Source organism: Mizuhopecten yessoensis, unplaced genomic scaffold, assembly GCF_002113885.1.
Source record: "Mizuhopecten yessoensis strain PY_sf001 unplaced genomic scaffold, ASM211388v2 scaffold7721, whole genome shotgun sequence".
Taxonomy (NCBI): Eukaryota; Metazoa; Mollusca; class Bivalvia; order Pectinida; family Pectinidae; genus Mizuhopecten; species Mizuhopecten yessoensis.
Window position 1 is genome coordinate 65,497 of NW_018407189.1, and position 20,636 is coordinate 86,132.

General features: G+C 32.9%; 1 protein-coding gene across 3 annotated transcripts in view; it reads right to left on the reverse strand.

Annotated features, from left to right (window-relative positions):
* Window positions 1-1,710: 1,710 nt before the first annotated feature.
* LOC110454205 (E3 ubiquitin-protein ligase rnf213-alpha-like) overlaps window positions 1,711-20,636 on the reverse strand; it is a 102,083-nt gene continuing 83,157 nt past the window's right edge. For all 3 annotated transcript variants that reach the window (XM_021503585.1, XM_021503584.1, XM_021503586.1), the window contains 15 exons: window positions 20,084-20,184; window positions 17,375-17,537; window positions 16,317-16,491; window positions 15,534-15,631; window positions 13,597-13,657; window positions 12,979-13,181; window positions 12,716-12,872; window positions 12,178-12,261; window positions 11,413-11,617; window positions 10,743-10,959; window positions 7,210-7,284; window positions 6,341-6,541; window positions 5,814-5,903; window positions 5,455-5,651; window positions 1,711-3,911 (listed from right to left, as the gene is read on the reverse strand). In XM_021503585.1, the coding sequence (XP_021359260.1) occupies window positions 3,725-3,911; window positions 5,455-5,651; window positions 5,814-5,903; window positions 6,341-6,541; window positions 7,210-7,284; window positions 10,743-10,959; window positions 11,413-11,617; window positions 12,178-12,261; window positions 12,716-12,872; window positions 12,979-13,181; window positions 13,597-13,657; window positions 15,534-15,631; window positions 16,317-16,491; window positions 17,375-17,537; window positions 20,084-20,184 (2,214 nt within the window). In that variant the 3' untranslated portion in view covers window positions 1,711-3,724. The remainder of the gene's footprint in view (window positions 3,912-5,454; window positions 5,652-5,813; window positions 5,904-6,340; window positions 6,542-7,209; window positions 7,285-10,742; window positions 10,960-11,412; window positions 11,618-12,177; window positions 12,262-12,715; window positions 12,873-12,978; window positions 13,182-13,596; window positions 13,658-15,533; window positions 15,632-16,316; window positions 16,492-17,374; window positions 17,538-20,083; window positions 20,185-20,636) is intronic.

Sequence of the window (20,636 nt, forward strand, 5' to 3'; positions counted from 1 at the left end):
TACCTACATCTAGTATTACGTCCGGAAGTAGCCGTCCAGTGGGAAAACCGGAAATGTATCCTTGAAGCAAAGACAATATGTATCATCCGTGCTAGGAAACAGAATATAAGCGTAAATAGAATTGTTGTTATATTTCTATACTTTCAGTTTTTTGCTACAGGCACAAAAAGTAAAAATGCGGATATTTTCTGAAGATCATTTTTTGTCATCAACCAGGTTCTGTTAATATTTCTACCGGGATATATCTTCTAAAAGAACCTGCATTATACCATTGCCGGGTCTACTTGTACATTTATTTGTTCATCGTCTAAAATTAAGCTTTTGAATACCAATTGTAGAAAATATGAACAAAATAACTAACATATTTGAAGTCTTGTTATGGTCTTTATGTTTTTATACATCACCACTCATAAAAGAAACAAATGCATTTATGTTGAAACCAACAATGATCTTCCAGACCACAAACACGAGTTTAACGCCATTTTTCAACAACGTGTTACTGTTTTACAACGCGTGCCGATTTATAACTAGTTACAGACAGAGGATGTTTAATTTTATTTGGCATCCTTACCTGTCAAACCTCGTTGACTGTAACGAAATTTGAAATTCAACATGTGTTTTATTGTTATTCCTCGACTTGCCAACTTTAAATGAAGCTTATCGTTTCTTATGCTGAATTCAGTAATATATCATTCTGATCGAATCAGTAAATATCAGAGATAAAAAAAAGCAATGCCCTCCATAGGATTTGCCTTTTCATATTAAGATTAATGTACAATTGTGAAAATAGAACAGTTAAAAGTTAAAACATGACTCGTCACTTTCTAAGTAAATATAAATGTAGAACACACACGTCAAATACCATCAAGTCTTCGTGTTAAAATCTTTATATTCACTTTGATACTATAGTACTATAGTGTTTTTTTACTGTAATAATAAAACATTGATAATAGTTACATAATAGAGATCATTTTCAAAGCACTAAATGACAACTAATCCTTAACATCATAAGATATATATTTTGTCATATATTCTCACATACATGTATTATACACTGTATACGGGATTATCTTAGGTATGTTAGGGTTCATTTCATGACAACAAATTTTATTGACAAAAAATGCAAAATGCCAATGGGATTGGGCAACATGTACAGCCTATGTAAGCCCTCTCCATATAAATAATATACGGGTGGTAACAGATGTACATATACTTATTTCATAATTTATGGATTCAAGAAGGCAATTATTTGAGTGGTCAATGTGTCAAAGGCTTAATAATGATTATTTTAAATGAGATTAATATTTTGAAATGAAAATAGCAATAAACATATATACATAGATCAGGAGCTCCAGCATATCAATATTGGAGGAAAATATTTATCCTTTTAGTGAAATTATGTGTATTTTCTCAATAGAACATTCTAGCCCAGCCAGATGGCACAGTGTGTAGGCCGCACAGTCCATGGTTACACCTAGACCCAATACAATTTGCCACTGACTGCCGGATTAAAACAGAACTATATTGAACTATGCTAATATATAAAGACATCGCTTTTTGTATTTTTATTTAATATGTAATGAAATCACTTAAAGTATTTATAGTTGCACAAGTATCAATAACATAAGAGTTGGATCTAGAACCTATATCCAAAATTGTGATACATCAAAATAACAATGATCATGAAGTGATATTTGAAAAAAAAACACATTTAAAGATAAGCATGTAACCAGATAAAAACTTGAATTTAGGAAATCTTCAAGTGGTCCTATGATGATGATTTAAACACTCATTGTTAGCATCCAATATGTTGGCATTTGTAAAAGTGAATGTGTCAGAAAAGTATTGACATATTGAACATTATTAAGAAATCACATAATAACTTTGGTAACGAACATCTGTTATTATATTTTATACATGACGGTTGTTTTTTTGTTTAGTGATATTTACGATAAAACAAATGACAAGTGATCCTACATATCATACTAAGTACATATTTTCATATATTCATTAAACAATGTATATATGATTATCTTACGTACCATAGGTTCGCCTGATATGTTTATCATATATACATACATGGTTATCTCACTTGTTCTATTTTATAATAATTACATGGTTCCCTGACCTGTAATAATAAATACTATATACAAAGGAATTTCTGATACAGTGTTTCATAATTTCCGATGTGATGTGAACGCAGTTTTACAAAGACAATCGGAATCTGTTAAGAAGTCGCTTTACAGACTTTTTAATCTATCCAGCGTGAAATCATGTGCGAATGTTTTATCTTCATCAGCGTGGAAACACATATGAAGGTACAATATACCATATTGTTGTTATTTTAGGGATTAGAATATACACCATTGGTAATGATAAGCATCACAAAGAGAATAGAAAAATAAATAAAAAAAATAGTATAAATATACTGTCATTAAGATCGATAAAAAAACAATAACTCTACATATTAAAGTTGAACGGATATTGATAACGCATCAAAAGTTATAAATGACGTGATATGTGACGACATCTATAGATAAGTGTATAAAGGAATGTTCCATTTATGGATAAAAGGATATAAACAACATCAATCGAAATATTTAATTAAGTTACAAGACTCCTACACAATATACATGCATTGTTTTCAAATACGACCATCTCAAATAGCTGCATTGTTAAAGATAACGTTGCTGCATATAATTTTGTGAAATATTTTTCATTTCGATTTGGCACTAACATAAGTGGTGAATATAATATTATTTATCTATTTACAAAATTATAAGAAAAATCTTGAATAACAAACGACTTCATATTATAGTCGAATTGCGTATAAAGGCGAAAAGGAAGTTTACAAAACACGAATGCTAAACGACTCTCAACAACACACAATCATATGTAACGCAGAAGTGTGTTTCATAATAAACGTTCATAACATATTAATATATATATTACGATTAACCAGTAAATTATACGATTTAAATTATACTGATATTTTCTACTGTGCCAAAAAGCACTTTTTGTTACTTTCGCACTAGACCGCGCAATCAAAGCGCAGGGTTCAATGTGAAAAATAACAATATGAGCCTTGTCAATAGTGGCGTCGCTGATAACAATAGGAGCCTTGTCAATAGTGGCGTCGCTGATAACACGATATATTTTTTTACAGCATTCCTTGTCTTGACATTTTCTCTTCACTGAAGCCAGTGTTTTCATAAAAGAAATTAATATACATATTTTTGTTAGTTTCTTCGTGAATAAATATATCACTTGTAGGTTAAATTTGTTTGGAACATTTTCATGAGTGCGTACCCGAGTGAAATAAAGTTAATTACCAAGAAACAAAAACGTCATCTATGTTTACAAATTATATATTAAAACTGGTATATTGAACATGGAAAGCAATCTAAATAGGAAACTTAAAATAATATTGCGCCAACACACCAAAACAAGTCATTTATATCATATACATATATCATAAGTGCTATGAACATTCTTTCAATTGAAAATTCAAAACACAGTGAAAAAATCATTTCCTGAACATAAATATCCGGAATGGTATAGTCTAGATGTAACGTTTTATTTTCGGCTAAGCAACACCCTTTGAAGTTTATTTAGAACGTATTGCGTTGTACGTTTTAAGGTTAGGGTTAGCATAACATCAAGCCTTTAGTACCTCTGCATTACAGTACGTTTTGTCAAACTGTCAGTAAAGATTTAGAGGTATCTATTGCCCAGCTTGGAATAAGTCCATCGCCATAGACCAGGCAGCGACAGCTTTCGAACCCTCTAGGTCTGGAGGAAAGTTCAGAATGGCGTCGTCATCCTCATCTAACAACACAATTCCTGCATCTCTTGTTTGTTTCTCGTCGTAAATGGGGGCTGACACATGGCCATACAATACATTGGATAAACTGGAAATAAAAACAAATCAAGATAATTACAAAGTGTTAACAGAACCGTCATTCAAACAGAAAATATAGATTAACTCGGCCAATAAAGGAATAAAGGCACATATAACATGATGACGTCATGAAAAAACAGGTCAAATCCAGGTAATGTCCAATTATCTAAGGGAGAACATGTATATTGACAACGAAACCACACAATACACGAATGAGCATAATCTAATAGGCCGCTATTCAAATTACAACATGATGTTGCAACCATAAAATTTGCTCATAATCTTCTTAACTAGCAGCTCTGAACACTTGTGTTGTAAATGACTACTGCAGGATCTGTTAATCCATTCATTCATAGCCGGCGATACAATCACTGTTGTGGAGGATTCTTGTGATATTTTAGAATCCAGTAAAAACGCGGCAAGTCCCTATCCTTATGACTGAATTCCGCTCGGAAAGATTTAATACGAATTCAGTATCAGCTAGTACTTCGTCTTTCCAAAATTTGGATGATGAATTAGGAGGGGTTTTCTCTTGGTTATCAAACAAGCCATGTTCGTTTTGCAAGCAGTATATTGTTTGCAGACAAAGGTAGAGATATTGCGTAAGAACAAGCACAAGCATATCGTTGATTGCACGGGAAAAATTGGTATCAAGATGAATATGTTTCTGTTTTGTTTTCGTTTTGGACTTGTTGTTTCTGTAGAAGGACGAACGTAACGCAAATACAGGTGATTACACCTTTAACATATGGTATACAGTATGGTTATAGATACAGTATGATAATGGATACAGAATGGTTATAGATACAGTATGGTAATGGATACAGTACGGTAATATATACAGTATGGTAATAGATGCAGTATGGTTATAGATACAGTACGTTATAGATACAGTACGGTAATATATACAGTACGGTAATATATACAGTATGGTAATAGATACAGTATGGTAATAGATACAGTATGGTAATAGAAACAGTATGGTTATAGATACAGTATGGTAATTGATACAGTATGGTAATTGATACAGTATGGTAATTGATACAGTACGGTGATAGATACAGTATGGTAATGGATACAGTATGGTTATAGATACAGTATGGTAATAGATACAGTATGGTTATAGATACAGTATGGTTATAGATACAGTAAGGTAATAGATACAGTATGGTAATGGATACAGTATGGTAATAGATACAGTATGGTAATAGAAACAGTATGGTTATAGATACAGTATGGTAATAGATACAGTATGCTTATATATACAGTATGGTAATAGATACAGTATGGTAATAGAAACAGTATGGTTATAGATACAGTACGGAAATAGATACAGTACGATAATATATACAGTATGGTAATAGATACAGTATGGTTATAGATACAGTATGGTAATATATACGGTATGGTAATAGATACAGTATGCCAAAACAATCTATTACACTGCCTCATACGGTTATTTTGTCCTAATCAGCGATATTATTTTTCTGTTTAACTTTTCAGATATGATACAATCGATGCGCCTGTTAAATATTATACAAACGGTGATGTACCTCATTCTAGTGTAGTCTAATTGCTCTTCGTCTGTTTCATCGCTAGGAAATCGTAGCACGATACATTCGTACAGTGTTTCTATCAGCTGTCTTTGATTGGATTTTGTCAGATTGCGAAGGAATTCCTGGTATTGTTTCTGCATGTTTCCGTCTAATTGTTCTGTCTTGAACTTCATTTCCAAACATTGAAATGCATCCTGAAAGTGAAGAAGGTTGAAATTGGTCTACTTGAAGTGCTTCAAACGTTTCTGAATCACATTTGATATTAAAATACCACAATCGTTTCGAACTTTGTTTATAATTTTACCATTTTATGTTAATTATAGTTCTTCATAGCTACAAAACATAAAATTGTAAACCTGATTATTTCGTTGAAGGAGAAAATCTTTCTTCATTGACAGCGCTAGCCACAGGGATACTACATGCTTGAACCTACACGACCGTTCAACCTACAATGAAAAAATATAGCTTATAACTGCAGGTGTATATTGAAAATTGTAAGCAAAATATATTGACTTATCGCTTTTCAGCGTTATCTTTACAATTCAAAGAGTTGACTCATTCCTGAAGTTTAAAATACGCGTAATTATAATGAATTCATGGAATAATGAATGATATCTCTTCAATCATCTTCATTATTCAACAAAAATGTTCTTCCTGTGGAGAAGAAAACAGGATAAAATGAAAAAAAATCTTAATTATCAGGTATGTATGCTTGTGTATGTAATTAGAAAGAAGATTAGGGAATAATGTAAATGGAAGTACTTTGACAGATTAAACGGTCTGGTTGTATTTGGAAATAGTCGCCCCAAGATGATCCCATACAAACGAAAATATCTGAGTATTATACAATTAAAGAAATACATTAATGAGTAGTTATCCAAACCTGTTGCCCTAATTCAGTGTCGGGCATTCGTAGTGTCTTCGTCATGAAATCAAACAGTGAGCGGTCCGAGTTGTCAACTCCCTTCGGAAGGCAGCACAGAAGACTTATTGTCATATCCAAATTGTCCAGAGCTTGATACAGTCGTGGTAATGACAACAAGTCAGCTAACACCATCTCTTTCAATGTCTCGGACATGGGGACCTTATATGAAATGAATTAAACAATATTTATCGATCTGGTCGATGTTTTAATGCGTGTTACAATATAATCAAATGTAACATTTTTTCTTATTACTGATATTTAATTAACCTACATTATAGGTACAGTGTAACAAATGATAGAGAAGTACATGTAATCGCTAATTCTCTTAAATATTACGTTGCTTATACTGTAAAACAATGTACATTGTATATGATGACATTCACTTCATAGATGAGTTGATTTATACAGCCCATGCTTTTACATATACATGTGTGCTTATATATTTTACTAAAAGTCAGATGCTTTGTTTTTTGGACATTGAAAATACTTTATCCTGTATAAAAGTTCTATACATTTTATTCCAAATGCGGCATTTTGTTCTTTTAAAATTCAACTCTAAACTTTAATAAGCTTTTAAATGCTGCATATTACTTAGATCATACATGTTCATAATGCACTAATACTGCTTGGTTGTGAAAGCTTTTTATGAAATGTTCCCCTGCGATGTTATACGCTATGCATGATATTAATCAAACATTCTTTTCACTCAGTACAACATACAAGCCATATAAGTTTGTTTAAACAGTTCTATGACAATACGAATTTCCATAAGTGAATACTTTAGCATACAATTTCAATTAAAAATTTACCAGTGATTAAAACAATACCTGAGGTAACACTTCTGTCAATTGTTTGTGAGACCACGTCTCTGCTGTATCCGATCTGTACATCATTGTTGGAATCTTAAATAAAAAAGTTTTAATATTATAATTCTGGTGTTTTTGTAATACTAAAACCATTGTCACTTAGTGGAACATACTGCAATAACAAAATTACAGATAAAAGTATTTACTATTATAAATTTGCAGTGTGATAAATCTTCACAAGATATCACTTTTACTTTCGTCCTATTCCTATTTACTGGGTAGATTTTCAGTTTCTAGTTCAAATGAAGCCATTGCAGAATAAGTGTCTATTTTGGTACACCTTTGTAACATACAGCATGGTTTGTACATAACTTAACAATTAATATCCTTTTGTTTGGAAATCTTACGAGACATAGGCAGAAAATTCAAAATGGCGGAAGGCCTAGTTGTCAAGCGTTTTATCATTAGATCCTGGCGCCAAACATCACGCTACACATTCCTTCACTTATTTGATGCACTATTTCCATGTAACATATAGACAATTTAATGGATTTCCCGTAAAATGCCATAATATATATTTCGCGAGGACGGCAGAACATCGTTTTTTATTAGAGTCCTGGTGAAATAAGTAAATGTTAAATGGCTTCTATTTAATTCGTGAAGAAATATAATATCAGAATGCAGATTTCTTCTAAACAGAGCATCGAAACGAACGTATCATTCACTTGAACAAATTGTCAAATTGGTGGGGTTCTTGCCTATGTTAAAATTCCCATAGACCCTGCCCACGCACAAATTTTCATGATACTTTACGAGTACTTTAATAATACCATGGCTGAGCATAAACAATAAGTTTTATTCAAATTCATGCAAAAAGAAAAGCCCCACAGGGCCTGAAATGCATTTTGTCAAATGACTGCATGTTTATTCCTTTTGAAGCTCCATTACATTTCTCTAACGGTAGTTTATTCCATTAGGAGAAACGCTTATTTTGATTACAGACATGCTAGCAGTCACAATGATACCAAATTTGAATATGTCGGTAACATAGTTAAGTTGACAGTGAACAAAAACTGACCAGATTTTCATCTTTTTAGGGGGGAGGGATTTTGTTATACTACCTTAATTTGCCTTCAACTTGTATTCTATTTTTGCAGAAAACAGTTAGTGTTTGGTTTATTTCCATTATCTGTATCAATCACCCGTCGTCCTATAGCTAAAGGGATGGGGAGAGGCCGTTATATAAATTATCAGCACACTAGCTAGACTAGGACACACACCAAAGACCTTCAAAATACTAGATCGACTCTCTACCAACTTGGCTACCGCAGACGATACCCCATATCAGCAAACAACCGACTTCTTAAAATTAGACACACGTTTACAAGATAGTTCTGATGAAGTTTGTTATGAAGCATTTCCCAGAAAGTATGATATACAAACAATATGTGCACACATTCCAACAGTTCGCTTACCAGTGGGGCAAGTACAGTAATAGTTTTTGATAGGATCTGTGGAATCTGCAACATCATACTGAATCCAGACATTGTATTTTGATTGTTATTTATGTCTAGAATGAATTTGACTCCTGAGCAAACCAGTTGAATGTTGATGCACCTTAACCTCAAAGTCACCTGAGGAAGTAAAATGTTCCACTACAAATCCTACTGTTTGCTTAACAAATTCCAGACATACTGTATACATGTTTTAAACCGAAAATAATTCTATAAATAGTTAAGTATATGAGACTAATGTAAGACAATGTCAAAAGAAATTTAGCGAAGATGAAAGGAGACCGTAGTCATAGGATAATAAGACAACAAGACAACAAGACAATAAGACAATAAGACAAAAAGACAACAAGACAATAAGACAATGCGACAATAAGACAATAAGACAATGAGACAATAAGACAATGAGACAAAAAGACAACAAGACAATAAGACAATGCGACAATAAGACAATAAGACAATGAGACAATAAGACAATAAGACAAAAAGACAACAAGACAATAAGACAATGCGACAATAAGACAATAAGACAATGAGACAATAAGACAATGAGACAAAAAGACAACAAGACAATAAGACAATGCGACAATAAGACAATAAGACAATGAGACAATAAGACAATGAGACAATGAGACAATAAGACAATAAGACAATAAGAAATGAAATTAGCAAGAAAGGCCAACTTGGAAGGATATTTTACAAGGCAGCCAGACATCAAATGTGCACTGTGAGCAAAGGGTGATGTTATGTCTTCAGTCAACAATATTTTGTATATACTGAGTGGTGGGTAAATACTGGGGTTTGTCATTAAAAGATGATGACGATGATAACGATGATGATGATGATGATGATGATGATGATGATGATGATGATGATGATGATGATGATGATATGATGATGATGATGATGATGATGATGATGATGATGATGATGAGGATGATGATGGTGATGATGATGATATTGAATGTGATGGTTTTATACAATGTTGGTAATGATAATGATGGCAATGCTGCGAGATGATGATAATGATGATGATGATTATGATGGTTGCAACAGTTTGTTGTCGATGATGTTAGAAGGTGGTGTATGATGATGATGGCAATATGTTGATGATGGTCCATTTACAATCAGTCTGTGTTAGTGAGGTAGGTATATAGGACAGTCTAAAAGACTATGTTCCCGGTTTTCAATTTAAATAAATTTAATGTAAACCATACCCTAAAACTATTTTAAAGACGAAGATAAGATATCTAAGAAAATGTATAAGAATAGACTTTGAATATTCAAGTGTGATTTTTTGGGTCGATATTTTTAATGGAATGTGGTCATGGTAAGCAAGTTGATTTTTGTATTACTGACTTAAAGCATACAAAAATATATTAATCGAATGCTTAGTGTGTCCACAATCATAATTTGAAACATCTACAAACATCAATCCTGATTGTGTGTACTTATGCCATCAAATATCGGGGTACCCTCTAATTTTCAGGGCAATCACCAATACAGGCCTTTCTGCTTTTTCTTTACAAACTTTCAAGTAATAATATCGGTTTCTGAAGTGATTTCACCTGAACATTTGAACTGCAAAGTTTGAATAAAATCCATGCAGGGCAGATGGAAAACCCCACCAATGTTTTTATGTTTTGGTTTGTTTTAAAAATACAAATAATATGTTTAAATTATTAAATATCATAGTGATTAATAATATGTACGTAGAACTTAAAATGTGTGCCCGCTATATTGACATTGACTATCCATGCATGTATGTATGCGCTAAGAATGTTAGTATACAAACAGAGAGTAATATTGCTCTGTTATATTTTTGCCACTTTGATATTATTAAGACTGACTAACCAAAAATGTAAATAAAATATAAGGTCATTTTATAAATCTATAATTCAGTTTGAATTATACTTTACATTTTGCAGTTCATGCGATTTAAACGGCAAATTTGACCGTCCAAATGTGATTAGATTAGTAGATCATACTTGAAATAATTATGTAATTCAGTTTGAAGTATATTTTATATGTTCAGGTACATACACTTTTTATTGCAATCCTTGATCGTCCGCTGATAAATCGATCCTTCAGTTGTCTTGCAATGCCTTCTATGTCATACTCGAACCTTTGTCCCTTTTCTGCGTCAACCTCATATTTGCAGTTTGACAAAATCAACGGCAGGAGATGTGCGTTTTTATCAACAATAATGACGTTTGCCTGGATAACATCTTTTGGGTAGACAAGAGGAATATCCGCAAACCTAGAAGCGGAAAAAACGAAGTAAAACAATTTTTTATTGAGTATTTTCAGTTTTGAAGCATTTTAAATATGGTTACAATCTGGCGACATCGTATGACTGATATGACACCATTGTGTGTTCAGAATGGTCCAACAAATTCGAAAATTTATAACGTTTTTCAACTTTTGCTTACATTACTTCTTCCGTATACTTAGTATAAGTGGTATATTTGTTTTATATATATATATATATATATATATATTAGATAGTCATTATGCTCTCAATTATGAATGTATGAACAATCTTTATGCAGGTCTGTTTATAAAAATCACTATGAGCTTCCTGCATGGGAAATAAATCTTGAGACACAACCCTAGGATTGGTACCACTAAATAACTTAATGATCCTGATAAAGAGTAGATAAGAGACATAGATGATACATTTCCGATCTTAAAACGTTCACATATATCTTACTGAATGTTGCAAATACGACAGTATTCCTCAATGAAGTCGTTTTGTGTCCTGATGAGAAATTCCACTAAGACAAACGCACAGAGTCCCTGACCATCGACAGATGGCAGCAATAATTCCAAAGGGCTTTCGTATGTAATGGTCAATTTCCGTATCGAAGATGGCACTACCCTTCTAACTGTAAACCCTTTCTTTTCGATGACCAATCCTGTAAAAATAGATATTTATCAATGATTGTTTTCATTATCTTGACTATATCGAAAAGCATGTTTATTGTAATACAACACATATAATATCCTCATACAACGCATAAGTAACGGTAGTAAAACATTGTTTTCGTGATGTCATACAATTGTTGTAAATGGGGAATCCTCCGTCTCAACCCTAGGGTCTTGGGATTTTGGCGGAAGAATAAGATCGATGTTTATTCCGACTGGAATCTGTTTATTGGTAAGTATGTGAGAACAAAATCAAACAGAGGGTCTGTTCCATGGACAGGGATATCTCAACCCTCGTGTAAGAGTTTGGCTGGAGACCGGCCAAACTCTTCTCCTCGGGATGAGATATCCCTGTCCACGGAACATGTTTTATCAAGTGATTCCTCAATGGCTTTTCTCTTTGTTTTCAAAATACGTTTTTTTTTATAATTGTGGCAAACTTTGTAAACATTATCGAAAGAGAATAAACTATTACTAGACTTCAATCCCCCACACAGACACAATATCTATTTCGAGGGGAGAATGAAAAAGATTACTTCGATACAATTACCATAGTTTTGGAGATATTCGTTCATCTTTGTCCATACATCCATGCATATATGAATTTGTTTTCTTATGTTGTCCATGTCACGTTCTGTAATTAAATACACATACATTTTTTTGTAACATCGCACTCTCCAAAACAAAATGTTGTTTTTATAGATTTAATTGCATATAATGGATGCAGTTAAAACAATTCTTCTGATAACAAGGCGGATCTTTTATTCTAACTTTACTTACTTGAATTTATCGTTTATTTATCTTTTCTAAAACTATCCATCGGTACAATTGTCGCCGAGGTTTCATGTAAAAAGGTAAACACGAAATAGTTCCAATGTTAATGAATCACAAATGTAAAATGTTTTCAATAGGCATTTTACATTAGAAAATTCCTTACAAGGAAAATAGTATTGATTATTTTATTGTCATAAAATTGAAAAATATTTTTGTACATTATATTTAAAAGGACTTTTTCATGATATAATCTAAACATGATAAAAGTCTGAAAAATGATATTGCTATAAGGAAGAGGAGGAGGTAATGCGAACCATCGATGTTGTTGTGTTTTTTCATATCTATAAGGAACTGCTTGATGGAGGTCTCTTTTGCCCCTGTCCTGTCCATTTTTCTTTTAAACATCCGAAGCAGCGACCTTTGAAGATCTAAGATGTCTGGAAGATGTTTCACCAACTGCATCCTGTCTAGCTGTAATAAGCAATCGAAAGAATTGATAAACGGACACACTTTTACGTATTTTGCTATTTATTCGAAGAAATAATATATTCCTGTTACATATGATACGCATATTTACCTTAGTAATGAAATGTGCAAGCAAACTCTGGTTGTTCTGTTCGTCTGTTAGTTTACCGCTGAGAAAATCAGTCACAAAGCCCTCTACGCTAACCCTTCCATGTCTTTTCCACAAAATACAACTTTCATGTGCGTTGTCACAACTAGGATTGCTATCTAATCCCCAGTCTGTCTCCAGTAAAGCCGACAGCTGTACACTGGAGCCTGCATGTTTAAGAAACAGGAAATTGCTCTTGGAGATCTATATTTATGCGCTCCTCAACATTTTAGAAACTTTCAGAGTTAACGCTATGCTTTTAACGTTAGTCAGTGCTAGGTACAGTATCATGTATAAGTAAATACGTGTTTTTACAACTCGCTCAAACCATACACCGAGTTGGAATATGAGTATAAAATATGTGTTTTGCTTTTGTTTCAGCACTGTTCCAGCCTATGACAAATATTAGGGACTGTTTTCAAACCCAAAATATTAATGTTTCATATGTATAGGCGATAGTAATTGCGTTAATAATACCAAAACTGCTTTTGGATAAATTATTAATTTGTTTTGAACTCAATTATTTAATAAATATATATGAACATATTGTATAATAAGATGTTGTATTAATGTTATACCAACCGCCAGTCTCATTTTCTCCTTTAAGGTTTTCTCGGCACGTTTTCAAGATCTGTCCGGAATCCTGCAAAACCCTCATTTGAATTATTCTACGTATGCATGTTCTAATAGGCAACAGAAAAAAACAATAGTAAAGAATTAATCTTTCAACAAATGATAAGCAAATTAAATTAAAATGACTCGTTAGAGGCTTAAATTTCAGCTACGCTATTGATGCCGATATTTTTTTTATGTTTTATGAGAATTGGACGATATATATATCCATTGCGGATGTTGTCAAAAAAAAGACGATTACGCTTTCAGAGCACCCAGTCTTATTTTCGCTGCACTTTTACAAGTCTCTTTTTAAATCTTTTCTATGTTCAAATTGCGGATTGCTATTTCGTTCTCAGTACTCTCTCAATTTGATCAGCGTCATGCTGAAGCTTCTCCTCCCGCCACAAATAGTATAAGACAACCATTACAAGCCAATTTTGTTTTGTTTCGATAGGCTGTTTCAGGAACCTCGTTTGCACAATTTCAATATACGTATTCAACAGCATTTTAAATTGATCGTGCCAGTGTGAACTTTAATATGTCACATACCTAACGGACTTCATGATACAATATTATACGTAACCCGATTTGCGTTTATACCGGCATGAACGTTGAAAAAATGCCGTTCAATCCTTGTTTGATTCTATATGCATTTGAGAATGGATGATGCGTTAACATATAAATAGCTTTAACACATAGGATACTTTATTGGAAAAACACTTCATTTGTCAATGCCTGTTTTCGATCCTTTATTAATCCATACATTTCCTCCTTGTTTCAAAGAACGAGGAGCAGTAAAACAAATCTCGTCTTGATTTAAAATTAGCCAAATCGTAGATGGATTTCTGCAAAATCACATTTTATGAATAGGCTTATTTCTTTATTAATTTTGACATTATTATTAAGATCATGATGATTAACAACATTAAAAATATACATGATTAAACATGAATTTATTCTATGACAGTTCTGTTAGAAAATCAAAAAATAATTTAATAATTTTGAAATTATTGCATTTATTTTAACCGTTTAGTATCGAACCTAAAATGTTCCAATACAGTTATACTCGTTTTATTACTTGTTGAATTTATAAAATTGAAAATAGCCTATATTTATCCCGCAGTAGACATTTGGATATTCTCACGGACGCAGAAGTATGAGGCATAACAACTCTCAAAACAGAAGGGCTAAATCCAAACTAAAATTAGGACAACATTTGAAAGTCAGACACTGAAGAGACATCGACATACTATATTCAAAAGAAACCTCAGGCAAAACTAGGTGATCCGTAAGGTTAATCTCCCTTATTCACAACAAGTAGCATCCGTCTTTACATGGTTATTATGAGGTTTATTTTTGAAACTTTAACCAAATTACATTTTTATTACTTTTGGGAGCTGTTACCATCATATACACAAAAATGTATACCGGGTCCTGTTCTGATGAAGCACCTGTTTTGCCAAGTTTTTAATAGCTTTATTCCTGCCGAGTCGCAAATGTACAAATAAAGGATGAGCTACCAAAAACGAAGTGCAGATGACGGACCGATGGAATTTTCAATCTTTTCTCTAAGTCCTTTCGAAGAAACAAGTGCTTATATGTTGATTTTTTCCCCTTTTTTTTGTTGTTATTTCTATTGAATATGAATAAGGACTTACAGTTCGATACTTATATTAATCATTTTTAAGATATATTTCAATCTCATAAAATTGTTTTTTTTATTAAACTTCAACAAGTATCCTATATGCTTGTTTAATGAATAGAACCCATATGACGTAAACACATTTGCAATGGCATTCATAGCTGAAATGAATAAAATCTGAACTTGGTAAAGTTATGTAGTAGCGTTGCCATCGAGTGGCAATTATCTGGCAAAGGGCAACTAAAAAAGGAAACAAGATTACCCTTGCAATCCTCATTAAAACGTTCGTCTGTATGATTCTCTCCCAGGTAGTTCGCCTTTGTGAACTTTCCAGTGTACTTTCACTGCTCCGTAGCGATCCTGCAAATAAGTTTCGTCAATAATGATCACGTATTAGTCCACAACATGGCGTAACATAAGCATGTCAGATCTGTGTACTATCTAAAAGAATGTGCCATTGTTTGCAGACTGTTTTTGGTAAATTAATCGGTACAAATTCGATACGCGGTAGGTAGGTATCATGCACAAGATTGATATACCCAAAAGGATTGTGCGCAAATAACATTAACATTATGAACGCCCTTTCCTTGTATATAATTATAACATAAATAGACTTAAATGGATGGCTAATAATATATCATTCAATTTTAATTCGTAGTACTAAGTTCCCTTAAACTTAGAAAAATTAGTACAGCCAACCTGATTTCTACACATAACTTAATTTCATTCGTATGATTTATTTTCTTATGTTCTACGCAAGATACGATAAGTGCGCTGACACACCGCTATAGAACAGCTTATCATATATGTTAAACTCACAAAATATTGAAGGTAATATGATTAATCTTTTGCGATTTTTTTAGGAGAATGATCATACAAAAAAAGACAAATTCAATGACCATAATCGATCACAAATATACGGCTTGTATTCATATATAGTACTTTATTACTTTGGAAAGACATCGCGAATTAAATGTTAAAAAATGTATAAACCATAATATTTGAATTGTTATATTCTAATTTTAGATTCTCTCCCAGAGATTACCGCTCAAACAACCGCGTGAGATAACATCCAGTGCATAATGACAGAGTAGGAATACATCGTCATGGCTTCTGGCAAGGTCTCGGTGCAGGTTGTCAATGTCCCGCCTCAGGTGACCTACGAGGAACCCCTGTAGTTCTCCGAAAGCAATCGTTGGTTTTATCATCGACAGTATTCTCTGGTAAAATGATACAAGTTTTAACAAGTTAGTAACATACTTAAAGCGTTATGAAAGTTAAAAAATTAAGAAAGATAAGTAATGCCGACAAAACTAGAACACTGAGAGGTCAGGAAGGGCCCGTCGTGTCCTTGACTGTACATATCCCCCATATTAGCAGAGCAGAAGCCACAACAATCATTCTGAACTTTGAAGTATTGGTATTAAAGAATTATGCATGTTGGTAATCTGACAAGTGCCAGTTACCATTAAGTATGATCAAACTCAGACCAATAGAACAACCTTTTGATCTGAAAGGTCCCAGCAAATGAGACGCCATGGCAGCCGTCTTCTTTTATTGGTCAGATTAATACGTTCTTTTTCACCATGTTCACTATCCAATAATTTTATAAGTACCATGTATCACCTATTATGCAGCAGACAAATGAATGCGTGGAATATGTCGTACATCAAACTCCAGTGTGAATCTTAGATAAAAAGTATACCAAGAAAGTTTGATCAACATCAGGTGAATCCGTCAAAAGATATCACGCTGACAGCAATCAGCAAACCAGAGAGCAGCAACCGCATTTAATATGCGCAAAATTTGCCGATCATCATGAGAGAGGAATTAAGGGGAGCAATATACATGTAACAGCCAGATTTGATTGAAATCCGACCTTTTGTTTATAAGATATCACGCGGAGAGCAAAACACAGTCGGTTAGACAGATAAACATATGGTAGGGCAATCTGAATACTATAGGACATATTTCCCCTTTATATGCAATTTTAATGTCATAGCAGACATTAAATACAAATACGATAATACGGCAGTGATCAATTTAGTTTTTCCTCTTAAATTCTATGTAAGGTTACATTTTGTAATCGTCCTTTGTATGTACCTGCGGGTTAGTATTTGCTCCTAGAAGAAGTGCAGCATGTGTGAACAGCCGAAGTATTCCTGACGATACTGGTGTTAAATCCCTCACAGCACTCGAGGCAGTTCGCGTCGTTGGATCGCCGAGTACGTGACCCTGATCTTGTGTAGGGTCAGTGACGAAATCACTGCAATACGCCAATGTTTATGTGATGTTTAACATTCCAAAAAGGGGGAAGCAGGTTTTGAAGATTGAGGTTTTGTATATTATTTGTTTAGAAAAAAATATCATGTTTAAACAATTATCTTTAATATATTTCTAAAAAAATATTTACCCAAGTACTTCTTTTAAGGTTCAACAAAATGGTGTGAATAAAACCATTGAACTTCGTTGGCATTTTGTTTCATCCCTACGTTTATGATCTTAGGAATATATTGAAAAACCTTCATGAGTTTACACACTTTTGAAAAGCGAACCCTATTCCGTTTAATATTTTTTTTAATTGTGTGATCCTAATTAAGCTAGAACGTTTCAATAAAAGTTTATTTAAATCCGCCATAATTTATCCATGTTTCATTGAGCGACCACTGTTTATATGATCCTGCCCCTAAAATCAGCCTCCTGTTGAGAATACATGCTGATCCTTATCAATATGATAGTGAAAATCCACTGACTAGTTCCAGAAGAGAATTCTTTTGCATGTTTTCACACAGTGGCATCTTAAAGCCCCACCCTCAGCCCGCTTGGTGTCAGAATGTTCTTGAGCACAGCTTTTGATTCTTATCATCTAAGGATCTCAATTTTGCTTATTTCAATCTGATGAATTGAACTAAGTTTTATTAAAGTCTTGCAGACGGTCCAGCGAAAAAGTCAAGTTTATGATGAAAATAAATTACGCTGAAAAAATATATATACAAGATGCCAGATACCGCAATCAAGGTAAGCTGTTTGGGTAATTTGAAAACTCAAATGTGAATGAACATTTTTGTTTTAGCACTCAGAAAAAAAATCATCACAACAACCAAAGCAGGAATTCATGTACGATGTAAGACAATGCATATGTCTAAGTATCCCTTATTAAATCTAAACAATATTTCAGAATTTGTACTCATCCTTAAAAATATATTTCTTGTGTAAACTTAAATTTTATTATGTTAAGCGATCAGTTATTTCAGAAACTGTTTTTATTTTTAAAATAAAACATACATGTTATGCTTGCTTTTTATAACGTCTAAAGCTTGGCATCACTTTAATATTCATTCATTAATATTCATAAATCGAATATCGTTCACTGATCACAATCTAGGTAAAAGTATTGTAAAATTGTAATTACTACATATCTGTTCCAAATAGTAAAACGAAAAGTTTTATTTGTTCAATTATAAATAATAACACTTTATGTAGCAAAAAACATCTTTACTTGCTGTATTTGAGAGAAAAAAAGGAAACTTTATTGTTAGAGCATCATTATTTATAATCATTATTGAAACAAATAAAAATTGACATTAGACAAATATTGATGATAATAACAAAATATATATAATATAAAATAAACATGTAAAACAGACCGAATAATATGTTTTACAGAATTAGACAAAGACCAATAACTTACATATTATTGTACTTTATTTCTGTTATTCTCTGATAGCATAGCTTTAATACATACTATAACTGCGCTGGTTCTGTGATTATTCATCATTTTATAAATTTCATCATGGTGCTTTCTTTATTATGATTTATTTCTATTTTTTGATAATATCAGACAATTTGATGCTAGGTTCAAAGGTCGCATATGTTTTTTTCTTTAATGAATCACTGCATTGACTAGTAAAACCGATCAATTATCATTTAATTATTTCATTGTGTTATTTCGTTCATATTCAATCATTTATTCTTTCATACATTCATATTCACTCATACATTCTTTCATTCACTTATATTCACTCATTCATTCTTTAATTTACTCATATTAACTCAATCATTCATTTATTCTTTTATTTACTTACTAAGGTCAATCATTTAATTTCATTCAATTGGTACATTCTTAAATTTGTTTTTCCTTTTTTATCTTTTCATTATTAATGTACATTGGTTTGTCCGCTGGAACACGTACATATACATAATGTATTGTTCATTAAAAGGTAGACTGTGTGGTTGGGTCAATCCTCACCGACAACAATATAAATAATTCATATTACAATTTTAGTGTACAAAAAAGAACATAAATATATTTCACATTAATATGATAGTCACTGAATATAGACTTTGCGATTGAAACAATCCCTACCGACACCAATCTATCCCTATTTTAAACGTAAATATAAATAACTTTCTTTTTGTATCCTATTTTGTAAACGTCGTTGCCGAGATACAAGTTATCGGAACAAACAGCACGTGAATTAGCGGTCACTTGGTACGTTAAGTGAGCATGGATACTTAATCATTAGCAAACCCAATTCATCGCAAAATATCAAATTTGGACAAATGACTGAATTTTCTCATTATCATGAGAGGGTTTTCTAATAATAAGTATCAGTTAGACATGCATTCTATAACTGCACACCAGTGTTTTCCTATAAGCAGCTCTCAAATTTTCAGTGCTAAGCGGAATTACACATGCCCCCTATGACGTGACACTTGCATCAAAAACCAAGTCAAATCCGGAGATAAAAAGTATTTCGGAAACGACGTATGGAAAATATGCAATTGTTTCATGTGTTTATCAAAAGTTACCTTTCTTGAACTTTTCTGTTTCCTTTCGAGAATTTGTGCCCAGTTCCTCCGATGGCTGCCCCGCATTCCGTACATTTAGATTCAACCCACGGGCGTCCACACTATACGTACGTAAAAACAGACAAGATTGTTATAGTTGATAATAGATAACAAATACAATCTGTGTAAGCAAATACTTCCACCCATGCCTAGTCCGAACTATTCTGACGTTTTATCGACTTTTTTTATATCGGTCTGTCGTCGATTAACTTCAGAATTCCGGCCCTCTATAATATGCGGGAAATAAGCGACCCGCGCCCGGGTCGCACTTCAAACTGATATTTTAGAAACAAATCGTCACTTTCACACACATGTCGCCCATGGATCGAAAGATCTATTCTTTATGCACAAGATGAACATAAATTACATGCCTCAAACAACCAATACAATCACTAAAAACATGCCTACGTCATAAGGTTGGGAAATACCTTCGGTAACGCGAGATCTCAATTGACAAGTCATGTGACATTGCTCATGTCCTAATTTTCATTACAAACATGGGTTGGTATAGAAA